Raw genomic sequence first — 21,494 nt, 5'->3', positions numbered from 1 at the left:
GATTGAGCCCTAAACACGTCATTACGGATCCTCCCGATCCATTAACGGTGCTTTTAGGTACCTCAAGCATCGATCATCGACCTAGCCGAACCCGTCGCTTGCGACGAAGGGCTCGACGAGTAAATTAATCCATAGACACAGCCCACTGAGTTTCTCGGCGGATCTCCTCAGTGGGTCGCGCTTCCGATCCGGTGGTAGATTCTGCGAAGCACTGCTCTTGCTAGAACCAGTGTTAGCAACACTTCGGCTTGGGCCCTGCGAGCTCACCTACACGTCAAGGAAAAGCTTGACTTGAGAAAAAGCTATTGCGAGAACCCTAAAGAGTGGAGAGCACTGTTTTTCTCAATGGTTTCGTAAGTCAGGCGTTAGTTATTAGTTTGCAAAAATACTTATAGCATGAAGGGAATTATTTCAAAAAATAGCAAATGAATTAATAGGTAATTGCTGCTATTTTAATCTACAAATGTATATTCTAAAACTTGGTGTCAAACGTCCTATGAATATTTATAGTTGAACATAATAATAACTACTGATATGCCGATCTAGCTCCACTTTTTCAAAAATGGCATCCAATTTATCCGTAATAGGGCGACCAGAGCGACGTGCATCTTTGACATCAAAATTTCCGGATTGAAAACGCACCAAAGTGCTACTCTCACAGACACTGCACTAGGTCTATAAACATAGCAATTTTTTTTTCCGGGCTGGCGTTGCATTTTTACTTTTTTGTAGTAAAATTTTAAAATGTATCGAGTTTCTTCATTAGATTCACTCATCTTGACAGTACGAAAAATAAATAAAAATAATATTCCTAATTTGAATTTGGAATTATCTTCTTTAAAGTTTAAGCTTTTAATGATACCAAAACCAGCCAGATACAAATAGTATAATAGCCAAAGAGCTTTTGTTACTAGTTCATATATATGCGAATAGACTATAATGCGAAAAGACTTTTTCCCCAACCTATTAGTATTAAACATTATCATACAATGTATGTAGAAATGTTTCTCAATTATTAATATATTTGAGTTTTATCGAATTCTCCCTAGCCGCTTACAGTTCTTAGAAGCTCTCTAAGCACCGGTCACCGTTCTCGATTCCGATCCGGTGGTACATATAATTTACCTATTAGACTACGGACTGTCCCTAATGAAAAATGTTGGTCAGGATTGCGCTTCAAAAGTCGAAAAATTATTAAATTTTCCATTCATCGTACCTGGATAGGGATAATATGGGCGGAAGAGCGCGGAGATATATGATACAAATGATACTCGACCGTGATGAGGAATAGGAAGGACTTATGTATCTTTAGACAACACGTCGTGCTAGAAACCCACGCAGGGGCACCGGAGGGTGTCTACGATTCATTTTGCATAAGGTAACTGGAGTTACAGCAACTCCGCAACAGGAAAAAAATACAAATATCTTTAATAAACCTTTTAGGAAAAGGAATGAATCTGTACATAAAACACATGAATATTGTCCAAAAAATATATTTATTGTAGTAGACAACACGAGGGCGTGCACCCGGTTCCAGCCTGCTCCGCGCGCACGTCCCACAACAACGCTTCGCTATCTACGTCCAGCTCTCCGTTTTAATAATTGGAATAGTTTATTTAATAATTACATCTTTTCTTTTATCTGTCCGTATTTTAAACATAGGTATAACTAACTTCGTCTTTGTATAACTTGGTGTAAGAGCAGCCTTCAAGAATTGAAATAGGGTGGCGTAAAATACGCCTCACAGCACTGTTTCCATTTCTACTCGTGTCCGCCCTCTAAAACAAAAACACATCGACATTTTAATTAAATTCAGACGTAATTTAAGTGGGTTTGGTTGTCATTTTACCCTCGTAAAAGAAACGAAACGAAAAATGAAAGATTGGTTTGTTTATTATCAATATATTTTTCCCTACCTAAGCTGCTGACCTAGGGGGCTACGCCAGCGTAACTGGGCGAATAAGTGAGCTCACAGGGTTCCAACCAGAGGGCGTTGCTAACACTAGCCCTAGTAAGAGTAGTGCTTTGCAGAATCTACTACCGGATCGGAAACGCAACCCACTGAGAAGATCCGGTGGGGATCCAGTGGGCTGTGTCTGTGGGTTAATTTACTCGCCGAACCCTTCGTCACGAGCGACGGTTCGACGAAAACGGTAACCGGAAAATTCTCTATACATTCATTTATGCGTTAAAATAATAATTATTATACAGGAAGCACGGAGAACAATTCTAATTTTTTAAATTATTTTGAAGTCACATTCATTCATTCATTTCCATGTTAGCTTCGCTCGTAGTTCCTTAAGAGAAATGTACGTATTTAAATATTGTAATGTATGGCTTAATTTTTGTATTCATTAGGTTCCAATATTACTGGAGTGTTAGTGTTAGTGCGCTCACTGGACTCTCTGTTGCGACCGCCCTGAGAGAAGCCGAAAACCGAAGGAAATGGAAGCTGATGGTACAAAGAGCCACGAAGGGCTTTCAGGGACACGACCTTCAGCAATGAAGTATGCGACTAAGAAGAAGAAAAAGAAGAATCGATAAGTACCTCGATCGCAAATCACCACACGAGAGAGGGCGATCGAGGTCCGGCAGTAGGTCGGCGGGCGGGCGCAGCATGCGCGGCCGCGTGGCGTCGTGCGGCATGCCACCCGCCAGCAGCGCCGCCGCCGAAGCGAGTCGGCGTGGCGGCGGCGCCAGCCCGTGTGCCGCTAACGCCGCAGCCAGCTGCCTCACCCTGGCCATGGCTACATCACGTTCGTGTCGTGCGCGCCATAACTGGACATATAAAAAAATCTTAATACATATCGACGCTTGAAAGGCAAACGTGACTAAGCGACAATGCGTGAACTTTACAGTAGACTAATTTAAAGTTGAAATACCTGAGAAAAATTCTATTTTAACAAATCTAGCTGTAGGATTGAAATGATTTTAATAGACCTAGAAATATGTATTTTTTGCGCATCGAATATGGTTATTGCCTATCATTTATGTACAAAGCAGTTATTGTCGGTTAGTCACGTTTGCCTTTCAAGCGTCTATTATAGACATTGCCACTTTCTTTTATTGCTTAGATGGGCGGTGGAGCTCACGGCCCACCTGTTGTTAAATGGTTACAGGGTCACATAGACATCTACAACGTAAATGCGCCACCCACCTTGAGACAAGAGTTCTAAGTTCTCAGTTGTACCTAACAGTACGACGGCTGCTCCAGCCTTCAAACCGAAACGCATTACTGCTTCACGGCAGAAATAGGCAGGGCGGTGGTACCTACCCGTGCGACGTGTAGGTAGTAGGCGGTGGTAGGATGTCAAAAGACATCCTATCACTATTTTTGTATGTTTACCATGAGGGTAAAAAAACTAGCAACTTTTACATATTTAATTCCACACAGAGTATTGTCGATACTTAAAACCGTAAACGTTTTAAATAGTTTACCCACGACAGTAAAGGTTTGTCGGCAAACCATTTGGATCGTCCATAGTAGTAGGTTCTAAGGCAATAAATTTATTCTAACAGTGTTCTATGACGATTATTTCCACTTTTCATTATTAGATAAGTCGCCGTGGCCTAAAGGATGAGACATCCGGTGCATTCGTGATGAGCGATGCACCAGTGTTCGAATCCCAGGCGGGTACCAATTTTTCTAATGAAATACTTACTCAACAAAATGTTCACGATTAACTTCCACGGTGAAGGAATAACATCGTGTAATAAAAATCAAACCCGCAACATTATCATTTGCGTTATTACTAGTGGTAGGTCCTCTTGTGAGTCCGCACGGGTAGGGTCACCACCCTACCTATTTCTCCCGTGAAGCAGTAATGCGTTTCGGTTTGAAGGGTGTGGCAGCCGTTGTAACTATACTTGAGACCTTAGAACTTATATCTCAAGGTGGGTGGCGCAGTTACATTGTAGATGTCTATGGGCTCCAGTAACCACTTAACACCAGGTGGGCTGTGAGTTAGGCCATCCATCTAAAGCTGTGAGTTAGGCCAAGCAATAAAAAAAAATCATCAAAGACATCATTTAATTTTACAGGTCCAGTTAATTTTTCAATCGATAGCTCTAGAATTAGAACTGTTTGGCACTGCTATTCATAACGTAGTTTTAAAGAAAATAAAGAATTTACTTGAGCAGCGCATATGGCGGAGCGACAGTGTCCACGTTCGCCTGTGCCTAATCCTCGAGCAGCCGCTTCGACTACGGCGCCGTGAAAAGTCAGAGACTGACCTGTTGGACCCCAGAAAGAAAGTGTGTTAAATTTTAATTTAGAAGCTTTCACCTAAATATGTATGAAAAATAAATAATAGTTTAAAAAAACTAAAAAAAATACGCTTTTATAGAAAATCCAACTAAAAAATAGAGAATTAATTTTAATAAATTTGAATTAAAAATAGTGTAAGAAAAAATGATTTTATTGTAATAAAAGTGTGGGGTGCATGGTATCAGTAGTTATAAATATTTTATGAAGAGATATGAGTAGAAGGGTTATTTTGATAATATCCTGAAAAGCACCCCACAATTGGATTTTCTATAAAAGCGTGTTTTTTTATTTTTTTTTAAACTATTATTTATTTTTCATTTTTTAGTTGTATTTCAATTTTTTCATTATTTTTTTTAAATATTGAATTGTCATCGGTCCTTAATAAGTATGCCAAATTTTGAGTTAATCTGACGTTTTGAAGGGGGTCAAAATCATGTTCAAAGATTCCGTTACATACTAACATACATACGTCTGAAACTAATAAAAGCGTATGATAAACATAATTAATACGCTTGACAATCCTTACCCATTGATAACGAAACTAGCGCACAACACGATCCAGCCTTTGAGGCCGCCAAATGAGTGCGCATGTATTTAAAATAGACATGTTCTAACAGGAGCAACAATGCTGCCAGCAGAATTCCTGCCATAAGTAGCAGGAATGCTGATAAGAATTGCTCCAAGGCCAGAGGATCTGAAGACTTATGCTCTTGTTTATTGGGCTTACACGTTCCAGTCATCCAGTACCTATTGAAACGAACAAAATATTTAAATTTATCTTTGAATATTATATATACCAGCGTCATGAGATCGCCAACCGACATTTACTGAGGTGGTAAGTGGCAAATCCGAATGAATACAACCATTCTGCTTAGTTCTGCTGCGAGGATGCATTTCGATTTGAAGGGTGATCCAGCCACTATACATTTGAAATTTCGACCTCATATCTCTAGGTAAGTGGTGCCGTTCCTGTTTTCAGGTTTATTGGCTCCGCTAAGCCCTTGGAACCAGTAGAAAAACAGGCATTAAATTTTTGTAATTAGTTTATCAGACGAAAATTATTACCTTCGTAGTCTTTCAAGATCACCATTGGCTCGTAAATCTAGTAACCGTTTATTGAACATACTGAGATATTTCGAGTTCCGCGTAAACGCGAGGCCGTACCCGGACATGGCGTACCAAGCCCCTACCGTCAACAGTCTACAATCTTCGTCCTGCAAAATATAATAATGTAATTATGACCAATATCCATAGATATTAAACTAGTAAACATTCTTGAATACGCCATAAAACTTACTTGTGATACCAGATAATCCAATACAGTACCGTCATAAATGAATGCGTCAAGATCTCCCGTAAGTACGCTCGTCACTCCTGCGCTAACTGTACTCCGATTGTACCTAAAAATATTATGTTCATTATTCGATGGATATTAAAGTGTCTTTTCAAACCTTGCGTTTAATTTCTAATCCTGAAGTCACCTGGGTATTGAAATGAGACATAAACAAATAGATATCAAAGCTTTTAGTTTAACATTTTGCAGGACAACACTCACCGAGCCATATAAGCGTGTGGTTCCGGGAAGTATTTAGCGAGCGTAGCATCTGTGTGTGACCACGGTACTGTGCCGAATTTTAATGGCGGACGCTGTGAGAGTGGTCTCGCGATCCTGGGATCGTCTAAGCCGCTTAATTCGTGGTATTCCTCGCGAGTTATCATAAACGCAGCCAAATTAGCTGTGTATATAGCCAGAAACACGACGGCGAACATCGCCCACATGTTGGTCATGAAACGAGCTGTGAAACCTCTAGGTGAATCAACGTGTACTGACGCCTAAAAGAGATTAATTTGTGAATAAAAAAAATATTTAAAACAAAAAAAATTACACGCTGCATACTTATTGTAAACATACTTGAAATAAAACTGCCCAAACAATCCAATACGTGCGACATAGCGAAAATCGATTTTGTGGAACACGTTTTGAGTTGCCAGTTGAGCAGTCGAATCCACTCGGTGACATCCATTCGAAGAAGAATATTGAAAAAGTAGCAGCTTGTATAGCTACAGCGCCCACGAGCATCCACGAAGCAGTGTCGAAAGGTTCTAAGAAAGCCGTTGGGGAAATTATGCCTGTTCGTTTGGCCACCACAATTGCAACACCGGTCTCCATAAATGGCACACTGAAATCTACTACTGCTTCCCGGTCCGAATTTATTATTAAGGACGTTAAAACCTGGAACATTAATTTGATGTGTGTTAAATTACATTTCCTAATGAAATCATTGTTTTTATTAATTTTCAGTTAGACTAGTTATTGAGGACACGGAATATTGATAGTGAGTTTTGAATATATTAACAGTTCAGGTGTAACGAAAATGAATTAAGTACTGTAAGAATTTTGGCAAAATAGAGCGGGAACATTTTATTCACGTAAGTTTTGTATTTTAAGTTATAAAAGTCGCACAAAGAATCATTTCAATATACTCAATTGTTTTGCATAATTATTTTCGATTTTACGACTTTACTCACACGATGTTTCGACGAGTCAAATGACTTGTTTTAAAAAAACTTGCTGCCATTTTGTATACTTTGTTAACAACTTTACACAAACTTTTTTTACATAATTTGTTAACGTTAGTTACAGTTCTATTTTGTTTAATGTTTGAAATAATCAACTTTTTTTAGTAAAATCATTGATTTTATTAACTTATAATAGTATTCGTAAGAAATAGTGATGGACGTGTTTTCAAGCGATACCGTCATCCTCAATCTGTCATAAAATAGTTAAGAATCGATACCATAGGATTAAGAGATAGGTGATTAATAACTACATACCATATCGGTTTTCTTGTTGACAAGATCGGCAATCAAACCGTTCCACTTGCCGTAGTGCAATGTGCCCCAACGTCCATCCTCGACGCGGACCAATTCATAGGTAAATCCGAGATGTTCAGCAAGTTGTTGCAGCAGATCTATACAGAATCCACTGCAACACTGGTATAGAGAGCTATTTCCGTGAGCAGTACCGGCTTCGAGACTGAAATAATATTTCTATGAGTTAACCGGCCGTTACCAAAATGAATACTTCAGCAGATATAACATTGATTTTACCCAGCAACTTCTGTTTCCGGTGCGACACGGCATATCACACCTCTGTCTAAAGAGCAACGTCCACTAACGGGATCCGGTGGCGCTAAGTTAATATACGGTGGTTCTTCTAGGAAGGTTATGCGCATGTGGAACTTTTCTGGCACGCCTTGTGGTGGAGTATGTAGACCGCCAGGCCAAACAATGTCTTTGATGACGAGTCGTTCTTTCGGATAAGAGTTCCAAGTTCCGATTTCTTCCCATACCAACTTTGTAAATATTTATAATCACATTGAAACACATGAGATTAGGATAGAAACGAAGAATGATGACTTAGTTTATATTATTATGAATTAAATGCATAACTACTTAGTCTGGCCATAAATACTGTTACAATTAAAAATAAACAAAATATTACATTTGAATTTGGAATCTGTCATTTTTATATGATTGCTGATTGAGTTTTCTCATTTTGGCGCCAATACATTGTACAATATTTTGTGATATTAAAATGGAGTGGGGTGATAAAGAGAACCGAATCGCTGTGATTGCATTACACAAAGTAGGTATGGAGCCAAATGCAATTTTTAAAACTCTCCATACGCTTGGTATTAGTAAAATGTTTATGCACCGGGCTATTAATAGGTGCAATGAGACCTCCTCTGTTTGTGACAGAAAAAGATCTGGCCGTCCACGTAGTGTTCGTACGAGAAAGGTGGTCAAAGCAGTAAGGGAAAGAATTCGAAGAAATCCTGTCCGAAAACAAAAGATTTTATCTCGGGAGATGAAGATAGCACCTAGAACCATGTCGCGTTTATTTTAAAAGATGACTTAGGACTTGCAGCCTATAAGAGACATACTGGTCATTTCTTAACTGATAATTTAAAAGAGAATAGGGTGGTAAAATTGAAACAACTACTGCGTGCGTACAACTAAGCGTGTACGTAAAGGGAGGTCATAGGAAAATTTTGTTTACGGATGAGAATTTTTTTACAATTGAGCAACATTTTAACAAACAAAATAACCGTATTTATGCTCAAAGCTCTAAGGAAGCTTCCCAATTAGTCGACAGAGTGCAACGTGGGCACTATCCGACTTCAGTGATGGTTTGGTGGGGTATTAGCTATGAAGGAGTGACTGAGCCATACTTTTGTGAAAAAGGTATCAAAACATCGGCACAAGTGTATCAAGATACCATTCTTGAGAAGGTAGTGAAGCCCCTTAACAACACCATGTTCAATAATCAAGAATGGTCCTTCCAGCAAGACTCGGCGCCAGGTCATAAAGCTCGGTCTACGCAGTCTTGGTTGGAAACGAACGTTTCGGACTTCATCAAAGCTGAAGACTGGCCGTCGTCTAGTCCTGATCTTAATCCGCTGGATTATGATTTATGTTCAGTTTTAGAGAGTACGGCTTGCTCTAAACGCCATGATAATTTGGAGTCCCTAAAACAATCCGTACGATTGGCAGTGAAAATTTTTCCCATGGAAAGAGTGCGTGCTTCTATTGATAACTGGCCTCACGTTTAAAGGACTGTATTGCAGCCAATGGAGACCACTTCGAATAAGCTTTTTATACTTTAAATTGTTTTATATTTATGTATTAAACTAACACACTGTAAAACGAATAAATGCTATTTGCAATAGATTTATTTTTATTTTTAATTTTAACAGTATTTATGGCCAGACGAAGTACTATATACTATAATATTTAAAATGTGAAAGTGTGATTGTTTATTTATGTGTTTGTCCTTCTTGACTTTTGAAACGAAGTAACGGATTGACATTATTTTTTAACTCTCCGTATTAGGTCACTAGTGACATAGGCTACCTTTTATCCCGAAAAAATATCTCATTCCCATGGGAAACTACATTGACACTTTTTTACCACGCGGGCGAAGTAGCGGTAACGGCTAATTTATATGTACATATTATTATATATTACAGCTTAGGGTCTACATTACTTTTATAAATACACATCTTCAGGGCGTAAGAGAATTGTTTCCGAAACTGATCGAAGTTAATTTATTAGAAGTTCATACATATTTCGTGACACCGCAATCTGGCGGAAGCACTCATCCCTGGTATCACTCGAGAGTGTAGTTCCGTCCGTCAACTGAATTTATTTGTGTTACATTTCAGTGCCAAAATCTAGTCTGCCTCTAGTCGATCTATATTCATTCATTCAAATTTCATAATATTTTTCACCGGTGTTAAGGCGTTCGAATTAGAAAATGTGTAGGTACGCTTACTTAGGTCCGATGACCATACACTATTTTTTTCTTTAACCTAGCCAAGGCAGTGAGGAAAAGAACGATTATTTTAATTTCAAATTGACGATAAAATGTGTTTTCTGCATTTGCACACGATTTCGTGCGAATTTACCTAAATAACTGGTGAACTTAAATAATGGTACATAATATGATAATGCATATATTTTCCAGAATGTAAGCAGGAAATTTTCATATCCTGAATTATGTAAGAGCGGTGACAGCAAGAAGATTCTTTTTTGTTTTTTCTAAAATCGTTTGTTTCCGCCTCAGAAAACAAGTAACCAAATATCACAATTGTTTATTAATTAATGAAACCGAAATCAATTAGTTGTACAAGCAAAACAGCCATTACCTGTTCGCCTATGGCAGGTCTTAGATTCATAATTTTAAGTTCAGCAGCTCGTAATTCACCATCAGGGGTGAATTCGATGCTCGGTCTCCCTACTTCTCCTTCAACGCTGACATTCCGCAAATGCCTATAGAATCGCTCGCCTGTAGACCAACGTGCTTCGCCTGCTCCCGCGCCACTGCACGATAGTCTAGTGCCCAGTGGGTAACGCACATTCTCAGGCTCGGATATGTACGACTCCACGCCGTAGGCAAATACTTTAACAGCGGTTGCTATTTCTGATATCAAAGAAGAACTCGACGTGTCGAAATGTACACCTATTTAAAGAATATCAGTTATTGACGTTATCTGCTCATTTCATTGAAAATATAAATGTATACCTAATAGTTTCGTTTCATTACATTCACTGTTGCTTTACGTACCAAGCATGCCGACGGGAAATTTGTTGGGTTGTTGCATAGATCCTAATACACTTTGTGTAACGATCCACACAAAACTTTCGCCGGTAAGGTGTAAGTCTCCAGCGGCAGATAGTATTTCCGCTGCCTCTTCTCTGGTCGCATACAGTAACATCACACGCGCTTCACTTGTGACCAATTCATTTAGATCTGATGACCTCTTAACGACTATTGCGTTAAGTATCGTGAATTTAAATCGATCCTGTAGTTTAAATTAAGTACATTAAGTAATATAATTGAGTATAATTATTAAAAATTATAAACATACTACCAACCCAGTTCTTGCCGGAAACATGAATGCCCGCCCGCCTTGAGATGTGAGGTTGAAAATTTAAATCATAGGTACTTAGAACCAAAAACGGATGAACAAAACAGTAACAAATATCCCTCTCTATGGCACGTTAAAAGAGGAAGATAGCTTCATCGGGACAATATTTTGTTATGGAAAAAAGGCTGCTTTAAATTTGAGTGATTGACATCATACCAATTACCTCCGTACGCTTTGAATTCACTTTGACCTATTGTTCTTCGGGCGTAAAGAATTAATAACTGAATTCGATTTGAACTCGCAGTAAATTGTGATTAGTCGACTTGCTTTTATCGGATCAAACAAAAAGATTTAAACAACAAAAGGTGGTAGGTGTTTTATTTAATTTATATTTAACAATTAATCCACAAGACCAAATAGCTAGTAGGTACTGCTGGTATTTGAATTAAAATGATCTGGTCTCCACTCCAGGCTGTCTCAATTTTTGTCAAATATTTCAAAGGTTAGATGAAGATACGAATAGATTTAACTTTTTTTATTGCTTAGATGGGTGGACGAGCTTACAGCCCACCTGGTGTTAAGTGGTAACTGAAGCCCATAGACATCTACGACGTAAATGCGCCATCCACCTTGAGATATCAGTTCTAAGGTTTCAGGATAAGTTACATAGGATAGTTACTGCTTCACGGCAGGAATAGGCAGGGTGGTGGTACCTACCCGCGCGGGCTCACAAGAGGTCTTACCACCAGTAATTACGAAATTATAATTTGCGGGTTTGATTTTTATTACACGATGTTATTCCTTCACCATGGAAGTCAATCGTGAACATTTGTTGAGTACGTATTTCATTAGAAAAATTGGTACCCGCCTGGGATTCGAACACCGGTGCATCGCTCAACACAAATGCACCGGACGTCTTTATCCTTTAGGCCACGACGACTAACTCAATTAACATTTTACACAATTGGTTGCAGAACGCAAATTTTGAAATTCACTGATGGTACCTAATTGGAAAATGAGTATATGAAAGGTAGATACTATATCTAAATTGAAATAAAAGTTATCTCAAGAAAAAGGGAAAGGAAAAGGGAACTCAGATTTTTTTTTTTTTTTTAAAGAAATCTTGTAAATAACTCCTTACTTGTAGTGCCGTCACTCTTTCACGTACAGCCTGTATGAAATCGTCATGTCCGGCAATAGCTGAGGTGACGACGCTGAACTGATGCCATTTGTATCTTTCTAAAATAGAAAGCATCGCGGCTGTTTGATGTTCAATGGATGGGGCCAATTGAAGACGTAAAGAAGCATGTGACGCGCGCTTCTCAAGCCCGCTGTTGTCTGCATTCCATGCAATTACCTATAGATATAGATTATTTAGCAATTTTAAAATTAAGTGTAATAAAATAATGAAAAGTAGCTAGTGAAATATGCAAGATAAAACGCGTTTACCGGTATGCCGAGATACCCTGCGAGTTGTAGAAAATATTGTGCAGAGGCAGTAGAGCGCCCGTATTGTTCGTGATTCATAAGATAAAGGATAGCAGACACGTTGACTGCTAGAAATTCTTTACATAGCGAGTCCAGGATAGCTGAAAGCGTTAAACAGTCAACAGTTAGATTGCCGATAGTGATGAGGAAGTGAAGATATAATATAGCTGCGGAGTCTACTTTTTTAGAAATCTAAACTCACACATAGGACTAGGCGTCAAGCCTTGCGTAGAGAGCGTTATGTTCAGGCGCACTTGAGAAAAAAGTTTCAGTTTTCGCGGTAATTTTGATAGAGCAGCTTTTTCGGCCTTGGTGTAATCTCGTGTGCCAAAGGCCTTATGTGGCACGACGAGAGCAGCGGTGATGGAAGAAGGAGCTCGAGGAGGAGGAGGCGCAGGTGAAGTTCGTGGACGCCTGATTCCGTCTCCGATGCGTACACCACTTCCACGGCCACCATCTCGACTACTGGCCATTCCACCACCGCTGCCGACTTTGATGCCACTGCCGCGCTCCGCCGCCGCCGCCGCCGCTAGCGCTCCCAGCGCAGCCAGCGCCATTAGAGCTGCATGCGTCTGCATCGCCTCTTATGATGCTGATAACAATAAAAAAAACTGATTAAACATATTTGATTTAAAAAAAGTAACTTTTTAACCTAACTTTTCAACTAACCTAACCTAACCAATTTCTGAGCGGAAATATTACAGCATAAGAACGTCAATGCTACTAACGTTAAAACTTAAGGAGCACAGGGACGATTTAGCACTGTTCGCAATTTTATCAGTTACTGTTAATAGCTCAAAACGGAGAACAGTTTGTGTAGCTGCTATGTAATTCATATACTAATACCAATATTGTCAATGTTAATAATGTAAAAATGCTAAAACGTAAATTTAATAATATGGTTGGCAAACTTTTATTTTAGTCACGAATCGAAAAAAAAATTGTAAAGAACATCATTAAGTTATTTATGATATTCTTTTAGATCCAATCAAGATGACTTGCTTCATAATTTAATCTACAGTATAATAATAATATTTTCAATTATAGTCAATTATCCTATAAATATATTTATATAATTTTTACGTATTAGAAAAGTCGGAAGTAATCAAATCAACATAATAAACGTAAGAATACCTAAAGTTCAATTAAGTATATATGTTACACGTAAATTTATTTATATTTACACAATATCGTTTTAAACTACATATTTCCATATACAGAGTATAATTTTAAGCCCCTTTAAATAAAATTATTACTTTCTAAGTACTAATAACTAGATAACTAGCATTGCATAACAATCTGTTGTATTTATATGGTTCTTATAAAGATCAAAATAATATAGTTGCGAACATAAATAATAACCACATAGCGGTTCTTTGCAAATTCACAAAATTCAGAGCACAAGCAAAGTTCTTAAAAAATAAATTTCTTACTAAATTGGTAAGTAACTGGTTAGTAGTAGTACAGGGATTTTGGAAAAGCAAATGTTTCTTAATTCAAATTATCTGTATTATTCCAAATTTCGTTACAAAGAATGCATAAATTCGATTTTAATACGGTAAATCTGAATATCACCTAAAAATTTAACTTACTAACCTATCCTAATAAAATAAAGAAAGCCTCATCTCTAGAATACCTCATTTATGATAGTACAGAATGACTACTGGGGACTAAAATCGATGTAACAAGCCTTACTGCGGTACCGTTTATGTACCTACTTATGTATGAATGTTTGTATTTTCAAAGCCGCCGATCATGTTGGAATAATTTATTTATTATAAGTTCGAACGGAATATTGACCTAAACATGTACAAGTACATATTTATGATGCCTCAAAATGTTGTTCCTGTTAACTCGTTTAACTCTAATTTAAAGATTTTTAACATTATCAGCAGTTTTTTTTGATAAATTGATATGCACTAGATTTGCCAGATGGATTTAAATTTCGTATATTTACCTATAAACGCGCAAGTTGGCGTTGGCGGCAGAGGCAGCGGCGGCGGCACGACAGGGCGCGTGCTGCTATCCACATATACTCAGTAGGCGGCGCGGGCCAACATGGGGTCGATCTAGGACGGACAGTAGCGCGGCACCGCGCCGCCTTTAACACGAGCTGCGTGTTACGCGTGTTTACGTAAGCGCCACGCCCCGAGCCACGCAATGGCTGTAAGGGGCGCGGCGCGAAGCGCTAGGCACCTCCAGACGCCGGACGCCAACTGACGCACCCTCATCCTCTGCGCGACGCCTCCACCGCGCTTGCGTCCACATGATTACTATTACCACGCCTCCCAAATCCTGTCTTCTTACATAATATCAGGAATGAAAATCACGTACTTAGCTTATTCGGGTATACATCGGTCTGCCTTATGGGCTTCCTGGCTTTGGCTACCAGATAGGCAATAATAACCGTAGGTTACGCAGTCGTCCGACCCGAGAAGCTATGGCTCTATCTGCGATGGCATGGGGCAGAGGTAGAATGAGTTTTACTTTTCAGCCACATGACCCAAGGCAAGAACAGGTCGAGGGGACCTTGAAATCCCTCTTGTACTATAGCCATATGTTTGAAGGTTAAGCTATTGCGTTGCGCTACCCAATGTCTTCTAATAATCGATCGGAGAACATGAACAAATGCAGAGGCTTAAAAACGGACATAACTAGGTAATCCACTTCCAAACGCTTACGATCGGTTTGTATTGTTGTCTTATTTCTTATCACATTCATAATTTTTGCTGTACTCATTATCCTCATAGAATTTCCGCCATGATTTTAATCCTTATCATAATAAATTATAAACTATCACACTATCGTGGACATCATCGATACAAAGGGGCACAGTCGTGCCGCCGCCTACAGCTGAGAACTCTCCGCCAACCTCGTTTGAAGGACATGTCATAGCGCTTAGGAAAGACCGAGGAGAGAGTTGGAGTTCATTCCAAAGCTGGGTTCCGAAGATCTAATGCAAGAATTTAAGCAGAGACGACGAGAACGAAGTCAGAATATCTCTGTCACAGTAATACGGTATGTGAGAAGAGATAATTAAAGAGAGCTCAAAAATAAATCAGTAAAAGTATGTACTGCGATTTGGGATACATATATTATGAAATAGTGACGCAGGGAGTACATACAAAAAACCGCTGGAGTAGTGAAAATAATACGTGAACAACAATGCACAATAGATTTAATGATATTACCGTGTCAGGAATCCCAAGACCTTTGTTGTTATTGCACTCGTTTGATAATCGAGCGCATGAGTCTACTAATGTCCTGTGGTAGCCGAAGTTCATAGAAATAACTGTGTTCTTGTGTGTGTAAATAGCTGTGTTCATAGAATGCCGTGACCCAACTTGAGACTTAAGGTGGAAGTATGAATCGCATTGTATGTACATGCTTTAATGTTGGGTGCCCGACTGGCATGAGACTATAGGGTTGTCAGTTCCGGTATCGACCGGGGACGCGTATTTGCCGCTTGACAGTCTGGCGCGCAACATTAAACTGGCGCCCAATATTGGGTGCCCGACTGACATGAGACTCTAGGGTATCAGTTCCGGTGCCGACCGGGGACGCGTATTTGCCGCTTGAGAGTCTGGCGCGCACTACTGGGTGCAATAGATGCGCAGGCGCTTGGTGGGTCGTCGCGGCACGGACCTGAGTCACATCCCGTTTGGCTACTGTAGCCCCGCGAAAAGGGACGCTGCGTTACAATACGTATTTCCATTCCTACATCCTCCAAATGATAGGTTTTTTTTCTTATCTCTACAAATTATAACGTTTTTTTTTATTCATTGTGTTGAAAAATCATTTCAAATTTCACTTGATGAAGTTCAACTACCAGTATGTGATAAAGTATTTGAGTATAATAAAATTATAGAAAAGGGTATGTCATAGGATGCTCAAATCAATGAAACTGTTTGGAAGGGTTTTGCCGGAGGATTCTAGTGTCAGACATATTTTCTCTGTTTGCTCACTTTAACTCCAATCCAACAATCTCTTCTTCTTCCAATCCTTTACTATGCTGATATCAGCTAACTTGAGCTCACCGTAGCAGTGTACTTATGAGTAAACACATTTGAATGTCTTCTTTTTTTATTGAACTTTTAGGCGGACTAGCATACGGCTCACCTGATGGTGAGTGCTTACCGTCGCACATGGACTTCAGCATGATTCATATTTAGTTTACTAAAATATGATCGCGTGCCAATGGCTACCTATTCGTTTTCTATTTTATCCCAAAATATGCTTTGAGTTCATCTGTAGTTTTCAGTTGTTAGGTCTCCTTTGGAGGCGCTCGGGTAGCTGTTAGCAAATTCCACCCCTCCTGGCTGAGCCCTTGCTCGTCCACCTGCCCTGATGAAACTGAAAGACCTCCGGGCCACTAGTAAACATTAGACCATAAAAAAAAAACTTTATAGCTCAGCCCAATTCAATTGTGGAATGTACTCCCAGTAGGTACGTATAGGACATCCAGAAACACCAGATGCTTCAAAGACTTGTTTTCACATTGTTTTTTTATTTATTTGTGTTAGAATATAATATCTAGTGTACCTATAGTTAATTTATCGTATGTATTTATGTAAAATGTTTTTTAAGCGTCTATATTTGTTTATTATGTGGACATTGTTATCGTTGTATTATTGTTATATTTTATGGTATGGTGCTATTTCTGTGAAAAAAAAAATTACGTACACATACTAAGATTTAGGGTTAAAGTATGAAATTGCCGATTTGTACGTACTGAAAAAATTAAATTTGGTTTTTTTCATTGAACATATTTATTTAATCAAAATATCTACCATTGTTATCTATACATTGCTGCCATCGAATAGGAAGGTCATTTATACCTTTGCGATATAACTCTGGTGATTTACACTCTACAAACTGTGTGAAAGCATTTTGTACTGCTTCCTGTGAAGAAAACTTTTTATCACGTAGAAAATTTTACAAACCACGAAAAAAATCGTATTCCGTTGGAGCACGGTTTCGCGAATAAGGAGGGTGAGGAATGGTTTCTAATTGCAGTTCCTGTAGAATTAAAACGGTTTCTCGTGCCGTATGAGGTTTCGCGTTATCATGGAGTAATAATGGTGAAGATCGATTCATGAATCGGGGCTGCAAGTTTTACTATCATTGTTCGGAGTTCGGCACAGTAGACATCCGCCGTTATTGCTTGACCAGATCGGAGAAAGCTATAGTGAATAACACCATGCTGAGAACAACAAACTGTTAGTATTTATTACCTTTTTATTGGTAAGCTTTGCTTTGGGACACTGTTGCGGCGTTTGACCTGGGGTCAGCCATTGCATTTTTCTCTTACGGTTATCCTAAAGAATCTACTTTTCATCACATGTCTGATTTCGATCCAACATTCTTTCATTTCTGTATCAATTCAACAAGGCAACACAATTTTCAACACGAGTTTCTTTCTGCAGATCAGTCAAATCATGAGGCACCCATTTTCATAATTTTTAATTTTATTCATTTGACACAAATGAGTCAATATTGTTGGTAAGGTAATGTTAAACCATGCCGCTAATTCCTGGGTAGTTTGGCTCGGATCGGCTTCCACCATCTCTTTGAATTCATTGTTATTCATATGTGGGCGGTCTTAGATTTCCATCACGAAAGCGTTTAAAACAAAATCGCACGGTGCGTTCATTAGCAGTCCCCTCTCCAAACGCAACATTGATATTGCGAGCTGTTTCTGCAGCGTTAGTTCCGCGTCGGAACTCGTATTCAAAAATCACTCAAATTTTCGAAGTATCCATCTTTCTTGTCTAAGCTGAATAAAAAAAAGGGTGCGTGTACCTATGTACGCGCGTAAGAAGTTATACTTTATTTTTATAAAATTTATTTCTTTTTTTTAAATATTAAATAATTCATAATAAATATTTAACGTCAAAAAATTAATGCTAATAACACTTTTTTTACGAGTGTACATGTGCGAAAGTTCACCTGCGGCTATTCAGACTCGCCAAGTTACGTCGGTCGTATTGTAATGAACGATTTAGTGGGCAACTTCAATTCTGTTAATTTTGTGTCACAGTGCGCGCGCATCGTAAAATTTCACTCTCATCAATTTTTCATAACGCGCCTAAAGAAGTATAACTTCAAAAACAACTGAAAGTAGATGATCAAATGTTGAACATTTTTTAAAAGAAGAACCCCGAAAAAAGTTTCACTCAACAATCACACACCATGAAGATTCTAATTCAATTCGAATTACCCATTACAATAAAACGGCAATTTCATACTTTAAACCCTATTAAATAAATAATTTATTCAAATTTATGTATATAATTATAGTAATATTATTATACCATTTTATATTTTTTTCAAACTAAGTACACCGCGACTTTTCTTGTCCATTCGATGGTTGTCTGGAAGAGATCGTTCTCAGCGATAAGGCCCATTTACTTCTTGAGTTTAATGTTTTGCATATACTTTGTTTTTTATTATTGTAATATATTGTACATAAAACATACTCTATTCAACTGATATTAAACAAACGCGAACCAAAGTTTTGTAATTCAAATAAAATAATAAAAATAAAGGCTTAATTGTTTCAGGACTTTCAGATTAATTGAATTATTAACATGTTTTTATTACCTTGACCAGTATCTATCAAGGAAAGGTCATCTAGGAAACAAAGTATGACATCACTTTAACTTGAAAGAACTTAAACATTGATAACGTCTATGAACTGTAAAACACTTAAAATAATTCGGTTAATATTTAGTTAAATAACTACATGTAAATCAGCGATTAATTCAAGTCATGTAAATAAAATCGAAGTATACAGGTATTCGATATTATCATCCATTATTGTTTCCCAGATGGCGTTATTTGTAGGTATCATGCAATGTTTGCGGTACTGTCCATCCATTTTGCAGCCTACTGATCGGTTATGAGAAGAGTTTTTAATTAGTACTTGAGACGAATATTAGAAGACTGCTAAAACTTGAGGCATGTAAAACAATGATTACAAGAAAAGAAGTTTCGAATAAAACGACCCTTTAGGGAGTTTACCGGGTACTGACAACTGCTCGTTAGAAAATAGTATTGTGAGCCCACACGAGTAAGTACCACCAAGTTGCTCATTTCTGCCACGAAGCAGTCTGGAGTTACAGTTTGAAAATTGGAACAAATTTCATTGTTTCACAAAAATAAAACTTGAGACGTCGAGCTCATGTCTCAAGGTGAGCAAATTTTACGATTTCCTAATTACCTAAGCCCTTGTAATACGAACATACTACAGGTTCATGATTTTATTCTTTATTAAATTATTTGTTTCACAATTAAAAAATTTTGTAAATTGGTTTGATTGAAAGATAAACTTAAATTGCGGTCGAAAATTTTCATTATCAATTCATCAAATTATTTCATTATCATATTATCAAAGTAGGCGACTAAGGGTTATTTTTTTTCCAGTACCCAATCCCCCAATGTTCAAAATACAAAAGCCTAGCTTCGCCAGTTTCAGGGAGATTGTATGACCTTTTTTTTTTTTATTGCCCTTGTAGGCAGACGAGCATACGACCCATCTGATGGTGAGTGGTTACCGTCTTCACTACTTCTACCGGCATGGACTTCAGCAATGCCAGGGGCAAAGGCAAGCCGCTGCCTACCGCTTCATAATCTCCACAAGCCTCGTTTGAAGAAGGACATGTCATAGCGCTCGGGAAACACCGTGGAGGGGAGCTCATTCCATAGCCGGATGGTACGTGGCAAAAGAGATCTCTGGAGACGCACTGTGGATGACCGCAGTGCCTCCAGGCAGTATGGATGAACTCTACTCCAGTGGCGGGCGGTGCGATGGTAAAAACGAGATGCTGGTATCATCTCGAACAATTCCTCAGAGCACTCCCCATGGAACATACGGTACAAAATACAGAGGGAACCGAAGTCCCTCCGCAGACCCAGAGGTTCCAAACGATCCGTGAGAATGGGATTATCGACAATCCGAACGGACCTCCTCTGTATGGAGTCAAATGGAAGAAGCTGGTATTTGGGAGCCCCGGCCCAGAGATGGGAGCAGTACTCCACGCGAGGCCGGACTTGTGCTTTATAAAGCAAAAGCCTTTGTCCAGGCGTGAAGTACCGCTTCGCTCTGTTGAGGACTCCCAGCATTTTGAACGCCAACTTTGCTTTGCCTTCCAAATGACTCCGAAACTGGACATCGCTCGAAATGTCGACCCCAAGTATCCCGATACTCTCGGAAGGTTGCAGGGATACTCCTTGGAATTGCGGCGCCATGACAAAGGGGTCCTTCTTCGCAGTGAACTCGCAAACTTGTGTCTTTAACGGGTTGAATTGAACCAAGTACAATTTACCCCATTTGGAGACTCGCCCCAGAGAGTTCTCCACTTCAGACACAAGTTTTGATCGTCTCTCTTGCACCACGCTCCGAGAGAGACTCTGATGGCCAATATATCGCGCATCCCCCATGCTGTAATCCGCATAGCAATGCATGCCATCAATATCAATCATGAGCTTAATGTTGTTTGATGATATAATATAGTTGTGTGCATTTATTGTGGTTTTTGTAATTGTTAAATATTAATATATACGATTAAGACAGCATGAACATTGATGACGGAAAAGCCATTAATGTCTAATTTATGAAAATATATTTTCTTTTGACAGCAGATGAAGTAATAAACCAATCTGATGATGGTTACAGACGCTTTCAAAATCTCGGTTTGCGTAGTTTCGTATTTCTTCTTTATATTTACTAAAGATGTGTAGCTCTTGAGTGAGTGATATAAAAGACATATATTACTCACACCGATATAATGTATCACTAACTCACACTAGCTCCGAATGTATCACTAACTCAGTTCTAGCTCACTAGATCACTATAGTAGAATTATTTTGTCCGTGCAGTTTGGGTCATAAAAAATCGGAGCGGTGAAGCGAGTATTTCGCTCTCTCTTCCACTCACGAGCCTTATGAACGGGCATAGTGATGCGCATTATTGTTGTCGATAAGCGTTATCGATAGTGTATTTAGTTTTGTCATTTTGTGGGTAAGTGATAAAAATGAAAGAAAAAATCACTAATCGAACACTTACACCACATACCGCCGAAGCAAGTTAACGAGAACGGCAGCAATTAACACTTTGTAACTTTTCGGGATCTTTTCTTATTTCAGTGAAAATTTTTAACACGTTGTTGATAACAACACGTGTAAATATTATTTTGAATAAATTCTGCCGTTTTGATACAAAACAAAGGAGTAGCCATTGTGTCACTAAAGAAATTCAGAGAACGAATGCATAAAAACACATTTCTCTTCGACATAATGTACTA

At 38.7% G+C, this 21,494-nt stretch overlaps 1 protein-coding gene across 2 annotated transcripts; it reads right to left on the bottom strand.

Moving 5' to 3' along the window:
* Positions 1-1,477: 1,477 nt before the first annotated feature.
* On the bottom strand, positions 1,478-20,307 carry LOC101735975 (glutamate receptor ionotropic, NMDA 2B). 2 transcript variants are annotated; one of them, XM_062671185.1, is made up of 17 exons: positions 19,480-20,307; positions 14,147-19,286; positions 12,392-12,781; positions 12,151-12,290; positions 11,843-12,058; positions 10,398-10,635; positions 9,979-10,292; positions 7,379-7,623; positions 7,103-7,304; positions 6,180-6,500; positions 5,823-6,100; positions 5,565-5,667; positions 5,333-5,481; positions 4,794-5,014; positions 4,133-4,233; positions 2,549-2,778; positions 1,478-1,778 (listed from the first exon to the last, which is right to left on the bottom strand). In XM_062671185.1, exons 3-17 carry the CDS (start codon positions 12,765-12,767, stop codon positions 1,742-1,744), a joined length of 3,171 nt encoding a protein of 1,056 aa, XP_062527169.1. In that variant the 5' UTR covers positions 12,768-12,781; positions 14,147-19,286; positions 19,480-20,307; the 3' UTR covers positions 1,478-1,741. The 2 variants fall into 2 exon arrangements, with proteins under 2 accessions (XP_062527169.1, XP_037869828.1); XM_038013900.2 differs by having other exon boundaries at positions 14,147-20,307.
* Between the last annotated feature and the right edge of the window lie 1,187 nt (positions 20,308-21,494).

This window comes from Bombyx mori, chromosome 11 (genome assembly GCF_030269925.1).
Source record: "Bombyx mori chromosome 11, ASM3026992v2".
In the NCBI taxonomy this organism is placed as follows: Eukaryota; Metazoa; Arthropoda; class Insecta; order Lepidoptera; family Bombycidae; genus Bombyx; species Bombyx mori.
Note: the sequence above shows the minus strand (reverse complement) of the source record. Positions and strands in the feature narration are given on the sequence as shown.

What these genes read in the sequence shown, in the direction of transcription:
- LOC101735975 (XM_038013900.2), bottom strand. Translation starts at nt 12,767, where the DNA reads ATGCAGACGCATGCAGCTCTAATGGCGCTGGCTGCGCTGGGAGCGCTA. An exon ending in TGGATTATCTGGTATCACAA is followed by an intron (nt 5,482 to 5,564) that starts GTAAGTTTTATG and finishes TATATTTTGCAG; the next exon opens with GACGAAGATTGTAGACTGTT. An exon ending in GATCTTGAAAGACTACGAAG is followed by an intron (nt 5,015 to 5,332) that starts GTAATAATTTTC and finishes TCGTTTCAATAG; the next exon opens with GTACTGGATGACTGGAACGT.